Source organism: Ptychodera flava, chromosome 8 (assembly GCF_041260155.1).
Source record: "Ptychodera flava strain L36383 chromosome 8, AS_Pfla_20210202, whole genome shotgun sequence".
Lineage (NCBI taxonomy): Eukaryota > Metazoa > Hemichordata > Enteropneusta > Ptychoderidae > Ptychodera > Ptychodera flava.
Genome location: NC_091935.1, coordinates 3,485,122 through 3,497,205, shown reverse-complemented (window position 1 = coordinate 3,497,205; position 12,084 = coordinate 3,485,122). Strand labels below are relative to the sequence as shown.

At 37.5% G+C, this 12,084-nt stretch overlaps 1 protein-coding gene across 1 annotated transcript in view; it reads left to right on the top strand.

The window, feature by feature from the left end:
- LOC139138219 (uncharacterized) overlaps window positions 1-12,084 on the top strand; it is a 43,110-nt gene that overhangs the window by 16,108 nt on the left and 14,918 nt on the right. The window contains exons 3-5 of the mRNA XM_070706500.1: window positions 9,970-10,239; window positions 10,639-10,753; window positions 11,046-11,245. Coding sequence (XP_070562601.1) covers window positions 9,970-10,239; window positions 10,639-10,753; window positions 11,046-11,245 — 585 coding nt within the window. The remainder of the gene's footprint in view (window positions 1-9,969; window positions 10,240-10,638; window positions 10,754-11,045; window positions 11,246-12,084) is intronic.

Below are 12,084 nucleotides of genomic sequence, written 5' to 3'. Positions count from 1 at the left end.
GAATCGAGGAGTGGTTCTAGACTGTGATGTGTTAAATTGTGTTGGAAAACACACATTTGTCAAAAGTTGTATAATAGATTGTACTATAATTCATTAAGGTTCCAAGACAAGAAATGTGACCTTTTTAATCTTACAATTCTCTAACGGTTAATAAACTCAGAACCCCCGTAAAGTATACATTTTCTAAAAGCCTACATATATGGGAACATTTTGGTAACCACAGTGTCACCATTGTTTACATAACTATCACGTGACAAGATAATTTGCATAACCTTTCAAAAGTCGGTTTTCCTATGTTATGTCTCAATACTTCAAATATCTGACTCAAACTTGCTGGACTGCAAGCTGTCACAATGCTCTTTCTAAGTGTGTCTCAGATTTTTTATATCTTAGTTTTTTTTGCAGCACATTTTAAGAAATCAACTATGGTAAAATTCACTGCTCTGAAAGTTTTTCTGGCATAAAAACTGTTTAAGAAGGTTTAAAAAAATTCTGAGACACACTTTTGAACATCTGTAGGATAGCTTGCACTCACATGAATTTCAGCCACATATCTCAAAGCATTGAAACAAAACATAGGGAAACTGATTTTTGAAAGGTTATGCAAATTACCTGTCACGTGATAGTTATATAAACATGGTGACACTATGGTAACCAAAATGTTCCCCTATATCTAGGCTTTCCGAAAATATACAATTTACGGGGTTCTGAGCTTATTAAACACTAGAGAATTGTTAGTTTAAAATGGTCAATTTCTTGTCTTGGAACCTTAATAAAAAAATAACGTAAGTTGTGCAGCTCAATTTACCAGGTGCAACCGCAATCATACATGTAACTTAATTTAGATAACTCAATTTAGATTTTTATTTGTTTCTGAGAGTTAGAATGCATTGTATCATGTATATCACCTGGGCATCATAGCTGTATTCTTATTATGCAAGGTTTCCATGTAGCATGTTGCCAGATGGTAGTTTGAAATTTGATGTCTACAGCTTCTTATATTGCTGGTATATGTTAGCCCACCCAGTGTCTCAGTGTTTAATTTACCCACATTGTAGCAGGTCCTTTAATCAGTGTAAATCAGTAATGTTTGGGTTACTGTAGGCTATTAACTTACCTGTTGGTTTCGAAACTCAGGTTACAAAGTTTAACTTGGAGATGCAAGAATGTGTTTTGGTCAGTGGCTGAATGGTGTCCTATGTATGTGCGTGGGTGGTTTCTGCAGTTTTCTAGTTTAAAGCAGAAGGACAGCGGACCAACCAGTTTAATGATTGCTGTCCACTTCCCTCTTATCTGTCAGCAAACATATTTCACCTAAAGTGGACTTTGATTCCAGAAATTTGTTGAACTTTTCTTTGGCAGTTTTTTTGACCTGTTCCAATCGTCAAATGAGCATTACCCCTTGAACATATGACATGTACGTGTGCAACACAGATATTTCAAGTGGCTTGCAATAGTTCATTGACATATGCGGGCACATTTTAGTTTCAGTGCACCTTTCTGATTTTGCATGAAAGGCATTGGCTGATTGGTTGGTTGGTCATGGCTGGCTGATCTCATACAGGTTCTTTTGTCCACATTCCTGGTATTGGCAGCATTCAGCATTTCTCTGACATGCTTTGTCATCTGAGATTATTCAATGAAGGTTGTCTATGGTATCAGAGGCCTTGTAATGAAATAAATAGCCAGTCTTAGGCTGGTGATTCTCTTCTCTCTTTTCTATGGTATTGATGTCTACACTGATTATAAGTGAGGGTAGATACTAAGACAGGCTGTGCAAGGCAAAAACACCCATGAAAGTGAACAAAACGTGAGGGTAATATTTATGTTTATTTTCTGACACAGACATTCCATGAAGAACATAAGTTCTAAATGCAATATAAGACACTTAATTTGAGTGAGTTTACAAGTTAAATACACCTCAGAGACACATATTCAGCCCCTCAAATTTTTCCAAAACTTTCTGAAATATATGCTTTTTGGGCTCATTTTGAAGTTGTCACTGTCCTTGTTTTGTGAAAATCAAAACTAATTTTCCCCATAGAGTTAAAGCAGGGACGGCAGCCATTTTGATTCCAAATATTGGTAATTTATTTTAATTGCACATGTTGTAGACAGCAGTCCATGGACAACTAAATCCTGAAATTCTTGCTTTTTTCCGGTAAATCGTATAGATATACACTCTACCCGGTATTCAGTCCACTTTGCTTTAAAGCCCCAATAGCTGCGAATTTTATGCATTATTTTCATGATTTTATTTTCAAACCAAAGTTGGTTCGTGTTAATACTCAGGTATGTAAGCGGTCTGAAATCACCAAAGTGCGCCGGCAATCTGCGCCGGCGCATTTCAAACTGCGCCCCCATTTTGCGCCGGTATATTGCGCCGCCCAAACTGCGCCCTTAGGCCTACTCTGCGCCAAACACTTCCGAGTGTCACAACATCGAGTAGTCGCACTTGCGTAGCAGGACGCTTTAGCAGTGCAGACTGTAGATATTAATATCCGTGCCCTAAAAATGCAGCTCGAAAAAATGATAATGACATGTTTTTCACGGAGTCTCGGAGGTACGAGACCATGTTATGTTTGTATGGGACGGATTACACTCACTTGGCGGTATCGTGGCTTGGCCTCAGCAGCAGTCAAAATTTGTGAATTTTGCATCTCCATAAAGGCCAGGGACTTGATACCCGGGATCAAGTAATCCCGTTCACCTTTGACATCCACGGACGGGATCGAATGTTTATGTCTGTGTAAATTACGGTCACGATTAGTGTGCATTGGAGGTTGTACACAGGCCAATGTGTTGACATGCAAACACATAATACGACACTGAATATAACGGCAAGACCAGTATACATGTACAGAGAAACAACGTTTCATGAAGCCCACAATGCTTGTAGCAATAACAGGTGTACTTCAACAGAAATGACAAAGGTACAGTCAATCCCGACGCCGCTGCAACTGGCGTTATTACGTTCCGAATTCGGCTTACCCGGGGCTCTGGCTGCAACTGTACAATTATTGCAGCTAAACGATAGCGTAGATGTCGTGCCTTTGCCAAGATACTCTGCTGTTTCCGATCGTTTTGTCTACAGAACTACTAAAAACTCTCTCAATTCGACAAGAAAAAATAATTACGGTTTGAAATCGGTGCATTAATTTATATTTATAAAAATAATAAATGTGACATCACCGATCATAAGAAACGTGGTGTTGAAGAACATATATTTTTTGAACAGACTACGGCGTCCATTTTCTGTAAGTATACATGTAATCTGACTTTAGCCAACTTGCAAGTCAAACGTCCGAAGAGTAACGTCAATATTTTTGGTTTTGTTCTACTCATGTTATAAAATAAGTCAAATTTCGGGAAAGTATCTGTACATTTTCGATATCTGTGCAGCGCAAATGTGTAACCGACCCTGCATTTATCCATCCTAAAGACCATGATCAGTTCGCGACTGCAGAAACCCCCCCCCTCTCTCTCTCTCTCTCTCTCTCTCTCTCTCTCTCTCTCTCTCTCTCTCCAAAAGTTTAGCCATTTGATGTTTTATTTTGCCGACATTTATTTAACGGTTCACGATCACCGTTCAATGTTGATGTCGATTTGATTTACGAAGTTTCTTCGTGACTAGAGACATGTCACGGCCTGGAGCTAGTTTTCACTATAAAACATTCTGTGTAAACGTTTTTGCTTCCGAATGGAGGTGACAGGTGACTTCGTGTGTAAAATATTGAATGGCAATATGAATTTCACCTATAGAAAGTCTATGACTTTCAAACTAGTCGCACAAACAACAATAAACATGGCGGAGCAACGATACCGACATATTTATTTTTTTCGACCTCTGATGAGAGCGACTCGCTGAAATTTTCCAACTTGGTATTGGTAAGTATTTGGCTTTGCCCCGTGTGCTGGGTTATGTACACGTAAACTAATTATACAAAAGTTGTATTCACTGTAAATCAATAAGCCTTTCGAACACGAAAGATATTCGGATATCTGAACCTCAACATCGGTTACGCAGCTCGAAAGTTATCCTCCGAAACAGGACAGGAACATTGGTCAAAGCCGGATTTTGTATGGTATATAGATATGGAAACACGCAGCTCTTTGTTAGAAAGCATGCAATGCATGATGCTCCCTAGCTTGGTCCTTGGATTGTTGCTTTCCGTCTCGCCCCTACACACCATCAATTGTCTAACAATCACAGGATTTAGTCACATGTGTCTTCAAATTTTGATACATTAATTCTACCGATCATCAAGCACGGAACACATCAAAAAACAATGGTCGCGGCTACGGGTTCAAGGACGTTCACGGGAGAAACACCACGGATTTGTCGCAGAAGTGTTATGACTAGCTTTATCTGTTTATGGAGAATATGGGCGATCAGCGTATGGTCGCACATCGAATCGACGCCAAGATAAAATATGATGTCCGAAAAGTTTAGTTTTGTTTTATGCAACTGAGTCATCGCCTTTGTTATCGCCTAAACATCCTCGGGTTTGTTTTCGGGCAGACTGCAACATGAATATCTTTCCAATGCATAGAGTACGGCCGTTCACGCAATCATAGACCCATGTGCTTTGGCAAACGGGCCAATTTTTTTGTACGTTGGTTAGAAACTAATGACAATATAGGTGAAGATGTTACATCTGTCAAAGAGTATTGAAGATTAAATTACTTTCATCGATCGACAAAGAAGAGAAAGAATGAGTCAGTGAATATCGAATCATAGACGGGAGAATCGAGGGTTTATGATCAATTGGGAACAAAAATATTTCGATTAATTGACTAACACAACCAAAAAGGAAATTTTATTCAACTTTGAAAAAAGTCACCACCTTTCGTTGACATAGGATTCCATGGCAATGGACCAACAAATGATGTCGTTTAGGTCCTCAAAAATCTTCTAAAACGGCACGATGATAGTAACTAAAATGAATGAACGATTAAAAGCCCGTATTTAAATGACACGATATCAGTTGTCGTTTCAATTTTTTTCCTTTCTGTTAGAAACTCTACGATGATGTTTTGGAAATCAAACGGGAAATGCCATATTCTCGGTGCTCCGATTGATCCATCCATTGAGGTAAATTTCACTGCCATGATCCGCCCATGGATGTAAAAAAATAGATGATCCGCCTCAGTAAATATCTGAAGTTTCTACAGGAAACCTCTCGTCCGTTCACGGATCTTTTTTCGTCTTTCATTTTAGTTTCAAGTTGTTTATAGGGTAAGGAAGCTAGAAATCCATCAAAACATCGCTCCAGGGTCTATGATCAAAAGTATGAGCGTGTTTTGTCATCAGCTGTCAGCAGGTCGTTTTCCAAACCGCGACAGGGACTCGGAAACCCGCCATAGTGTCACAGGACGCTAGACCTATAGATTGTATGTAATTGTGTGCTATCGTTTGGTCAGTTTCAAGATTAATTGACTCTGAATAACCTAATCACGGTCGTGACTCCCGTTTTTGACATAACTATATAAATACCCATCGGGATTGAGTGTTCATGGCGTCCCCTTTCACTTTGACCAGCACTTTGAATCAGTCTGTGAATCGTACGTCCCAGCCCGATCAATCTCCTCGCTGATTTTTAAAAACTGTTAAATAAAGTTCTTCGTAGTCAGATATAATATTCTATTCTCCATTATGTAAAGATGAATGTCTCATTCATATTTTTATTTAGACGAATATATCAACTTCTTGGTGTTTGGAAATAAGAGTGTTGCAATACTTTCCATCGGGGACTCCAATGATGAATTCACTCAGCTGTTCGCTCATGATACACAGCACTGTACTTCCATGGCGATCGTATCGCTGTTTTCAGCAATGACTTTGATCGTAAGTTTTCATTCGACCAAAGTGATGAAATAAATGCTGACAAGCACTAACTATGTACAGACCGAGTTCACTTCACATTCTCACTATCGCTCGCACTTTCAAAGTGAGCACGTACACTTCAAGCCCTCACATTCGCTCTCGTAACTTTAGCCTCGCACTTGTCGATTTCCGGTACCCATTATACCTTACGTCAGGAAGTCAGTCGTAAGGACGGTCGCATTTGCTGTTTGCACGTTAAATGAGAGTCTCAGACCCGGTCTCAAATTCACTCGCAAATGTACATCACAAAGCGAAATGGGAGTCTCAAGTTCAGTCGCAAACGTGATCGCACTTTGACTCTTCTATGAACTGAGAGTCTCAGAATCAGTCGCATTCCTTATCATTTGGGGTCGTCATGAATTGGAAGTAGCAATTATTGGACGATTCAAAGGTCGCAGAATTAGAGCAAGAATTACGGTCCACGAGGTTCCGATCAAACAAGGGAATGAGTATGGGACACTGAGACAGCTAGGACATTCTCGCCATATACTGAGTATAGAGTAACCCTACGAAACTTATAATGGCAGAGATATTTGGCCATCGAAATAGTTTGCGTCTTTTTTAACTTTGAAAGTATTTACCGACAAGGTTTGGGTAGAAACTACAAACAGATTCAAAGGTCGATTTACGATGCAAATGACACTCGACTGGCTCGGAGTTACCTTCCCTCTCGGGTGATGTTATTACATACTTCACATACGTGTCGGAAAAAATTACTCCCATCCTCCGCATTTTAGTGACACATTTCACCATATTTCCCACGAAAAACATGAATATTTCTTTGAAATCGCCTGACGTAACCAAAATAGACTATTAATACCGTGCTTGACATTTAAACTTCGCAATGGCGCAGAGTAAGGGCGCAGTTTGGGCGGCGCAATATACCGGCGCAAAATGGGGGCGCAGTTTGAAATGCGCCGGCGCAGTTTGCAGGCGCACTTTGGTGATTTCAGACCGCTTACATAGCTCTAATACTAGTAGTATGCTAACTGAAGGACATGTATAGAAGTATCACTGCTCGCTGATTGAGACCATACCTACGCCTCTAGGTTAAATAATAAATGGGTGCTGCACTCATAAAATGGCACCACATTGAAATGAAAAGTACAAAAATGCAGTATTTCCTGCACAATACACATCGTGATCATGAAAGAAACAAGCATGATGCCATTTACTTGAATGCACAACACGATGGCCAACATTTTACCAAACATCAGTTAAAGCCAGTCTATTTCTAGCTATACGCTACAGAACATGAATCATGGCCCGTAAAATTTTACATTTTGGCACACGGCACTTAGAATCGGGCATGTGGCACATGGCTCTTGAATTAGGCTTACCTGCTATGAAAATAAAAGAAAATAATTGTATGTGTAGAATTTAACTAGCATACTTACCATGCACGTTCAAACCTTGTGCATAGATATGCTGTGGATTTATTAATTCTTTTTAATGTAAGACAAATATATTAGTTTGGCATTCAATGCTTTACGAGCATTAATTCAGATAGGTGTTCAATCGGTATAATTTGATATTTCCTGTACATTAACAGAGCTGTTATGATGATTTGTCATTTTACGATTTCCCAGCGATTTAATTAGTAAATTTAATCAGGCTGTAAAAATTAAATGAAATCAGGTGATAATTGAGATGGTGAAATAGCATATTTCAGTCCCGTTTTAATCAGGAATGACTTGAATAAGTCTGTATCTGTTTTTTGTTGGTATGTTGTGTAATAATACTCAGTACCTGTGATGCTATGCCTGGGTCAATGCACATATCATGTGTGTCCATTGAAAAAGCTTTAGAACAGCTGTATGTGTCACGTACCATGTTTAATAACCTCCATGCCCCAAGGTGCTGTACCTTTGAATTACCTGTCAATCACAGCTCCCATGGGAATCACAGTGTGTCCTTGGTTTGTATTTGCACATGGACTTGATACTGAGACCATACAGCTTAGAATATTGTGATCAGTGCATTAAATATTACAAGAAAATCCAATTATTTCTAAGTTATAACTTCAGCCAGATTATATTAGCTACCATATGTTACAGGAAATTCTATGTTCACAAATTTGAAGGCAAAGCTAAACATGATATGCGGATTTGTTGTTCAAAACATTGATATTCAGTAGTTGTATTTTGTCAAATATTTAGTTGTATTCTGTCAAATATTTGTAGGATAATGATAAGAAGTCACTTCATTTATTCTCTGCATAATCACTGATACAGTTTTCATTCACTATCAAAGCTCAGATAATGCTGATTTATAACTGTACATGAGAAAAAAATTGACATTTCTACTTTATCACATGTATAACATCTGCACTTAACGTATGCCTGAAGTGATCTGTAGGTCCATGATACAGAGATTATGCCAATAATGTGCTGTTGTACCAAAACTAACTCACTCAACTGTAGATCTTGATTGTAATTTTGACATTTCATAAGTTTTTACAACTCTCATGTCGCCATGTTAATTTACCAAACATATATCAGTTAAAGTGAATTGACTTCGGCTGAATATACGACTACTTGTAACAGGTACATACAAGAATTTACTGCTGCTTATTTGTATACGTCACTTTATGAATCAAAGTTCATACAAATTAATAAGAAGTTATGTTAATACGCACATGACTAATACTGGTATATGTGCATGTGTGTGTGTTTAATACTATATGTATGTGTATGTATGAAGAAAGTCTGCATGGAGAAGCCATTATATGTATGTGTATATATATAAAATACATATAATCTCTATCTACCGTATATCTACACACACACACACAATATATATATATATATATATATATATATATATATATATATATATATATATAGGAAGTGAGGATGGTCTCAACAAGACACAACAAACAAAATAGCTTTCACAGTGACTATATATATATATATATATATATATATATATATAGAGAGAGAGAGAGAGAGAGAGAGAGAGAGAGAGAGAGAGAGAGAGAGAGAATAGTTGATACACTCATTTATTATGGCATAGGCATGTACAGCTATTTTTATTTGCTGCCATGTTATACTGGATTATTCTCTTTCAAGCAGTACTGCCACTTGTGTAATTTCCATTTCCACAGGATGTTGTGATGTCATAGAGTACATTTACATTCATTAACATATTTTGTATACTTCTTTGTATGTTTAATTAGTTTTCTTCATGTGTCCATTTTATTTTTTTGTTCATTATACATTGGTACATTGTCATTATACATTAGTGTCTTTCTTACAGACAGTTATTCTAGCTCATTGAGACCTGTATAATTTAAATTCAGATCCCGTAAGGGATGAGATTTCAATAAAGGGTTACTTTACATCACATTTTAGCCTCACTATGACCTAGTAAAAACACAGCAAACTATGAGTGAGTATAGTATAAGTATAAACACAACAAGTGCCCAGGCTATACCCTTAACAATGTGTTCGGATGTTAATAATGAGTTGAGAACGGAAGCCGCCTGTATTTCTGCTATTGTCAAGAATCTAGGTTTAACTTAAGAAGTTTCCGATGGCTACTCCATGCAGACTTTCTTTATTACTGTTATTGTCTACCGTTGGAGGTGGGGGCGTGTGAGAAGGTGTGAATAACTGTGTTTGGAGATAAACAGTTCAGCAAGACTTGAGGAAATGAAAAAATGCTTGAACAAGTTGACTGTGTTAAGTTTAACTTAAGTTTAAGGATGCACTCTTCCCTTTTTGGCCATTATTTAATTGATTACATACCCTCAGCAAATTTGCACATGGAAATATCTGAAAGCTGTAAAAATTGATAAAATTTGGTAAAAGCCTGTAACATGTGTAGGGATAAATTACTTTGTCACTTTATAATAAATTTTCAGCTTTTAGTAACCTACATGTACATGCATTGTGTCATCTATTTACCACCATGGTAACGTCAAGTCTAAGAATTATAGAGAAAAATTGCATATGAGAAACCTGTCATCTTGAATATAGTATGGTACGTGTAGCAGTATTTATGTTCCCCACAGCATTCCCCTGTTCATGAAATTCCATGTTTTTTTCTAACATTTTCTGTCTACTCCCATGCTGTTACAGTTACAATTTCACCCATTGGACCAATCATACTGAAAGAAACACCAATTCAACTGACTTGCTCCCTGCTGCCAGGCAGTCAACACACTGCCAATGACTTGGTGTGGTATTACAATGGCGAAGCACTGCCTAAAGAGACGTACAAAGTTGAAGATGATGGCGTTGGACTGCTTGTCATAGACCCAGCAGAAATTGGACACTCTGGAACGTACTCCTGTGGAGTTGCTGGCGACGATGCAGAAAATGTTGCAAAGACAACTGTTACAGTGGGAAGTAAGTTTGTGCACACTTACAAATAACAATTCAACATTTTGAATGGTTAAGCATGTATGAAAGTAATTCATACCTCCCTGTGATAGTGACCATAAGACGGGGCCTTCATTCCCGTAACTTAATGTGCTTGTTTCAAGGAGAACCATTTCAGTTTTTTTTTCATCCTCTTTTCCTACTTTGCATATGAATAGAGGCCACTAGCTCCTACTGTGGGGTTCAATACAGCCAACCTTGTATTGTCTTAATACCTAGTTCTTGGGGTAATATCAGGCAGAGAGTCGATACCGATTAAGTGTTCATTCTTTTTTATGATCGTTACTGGAAACATCGTAGGAACTGTTGAAAGCTTAAAATTGACAATGCGCTAACATCTTTTACTTTATGTCCTTGTTTTATCAGCACGTCCTGATGCAGAATTGAGTTGCAAATCTACAAATCACATGAGAGTGGTTTGTTCCTGGAGTGAGATATTTTCCAACCTGCCATCAAGAGCCATCTTCTCTTGGAAACCACAGTAAGTCATTAAGGTTGCTGTGTTTTTCATCCCAAATGAAAATGTATTGATGCGTTTGAATTTATTTTCAAATTCCAAACTTGTTTAACTTTATTATTTTTTTCTATCACAAATTTTGATCAAAGTAAAAATATATTGAAGTTGGGACCATGATATGTGATGATCATGGCACTCACAAGCATTGCTCTGAAAATCAAAACAAGAAAATATCATCATTAGTATAAAAACATAGACTTGATTGTTGAAAATATGAAACTAGTTATATTTTTTGTTTATAACTGTACATTTGCAGCTATGAAGTTGGAGACGACAAGTATGAAGTCTGTAAACAGACAGAGGAAGATGTGTTTGATGATGGTGGATGTATCTGCTCTGATACCCATACTTGTTACTTTCCACAAAGCCATGGCAGTGAACATTTCATGAGGTTGAAGCTGAGCAATGCCTTGGGAAACAATACCATTGTCATCGTTTTCAACCCTGATGATGAAAGTAAGCATATTTTATTGACCTTGGATAAAAATTCAAAGTGTTATTTCACCCCTGATGTAGTAACTCAAAGTATAGCTGGTGTGGTATCTTTAAAAGCTAAGAATACATTGTTACAAAAATTGAAGGCATTTCAAAATCATACCGAGATAGAATTGATAAATTTGTTGTGATATTCTGAAGATGAAAATCAAGTGCAACTGTCTCCTTCAGACTCAACTTGATGTTAACTTTCAGCTTTCAGTTCTGTTCCAATATATGAATATGTAGAAATGTCAAGACAAACGATTGAGGTACGATAATAGTTGCCTCATGTCTGTTGTCTGTCTGTATATGTATCTGTAAGTCATTCTGTTTGCTCAATGACTTTTCTTGGAAATGTTAGCACCAATCAGCTTGAAATTTAGTGTGTACATGTACTTTGGGTCAGGGATGGTATTTCTAAGATGTCAATATCATTGCTTCAAAAATATACAGAAATGCTGACATAAAAAAAGTAAAATCCTAACAGTAGTATGTACCAGCTGTAGACCTTAGAAATTTTGCAAACTTAGTTTGTGCAAACCAAAATGATTGGACGACCATCATGCAAATGAACAAACAGATGTAAATATTGGTTTGCTCTAGGACTTTGAAACGTTGTGGAAGCTTCCTTTTTAAATGCAGATTTGGGTTTGTTGGAACCAGGTTGATCACATGACTAATATGCAAATAAGCAAAAGTTGTCCTTCAAAAGGAAAAAATACCAAACTCAGAAAGTGCTTTATGACCTTAACATTACTTTATGATATTGCTAACAGCGTGTAGGTACAATTTTATCCATACCAGAGTTGGCAGAATGA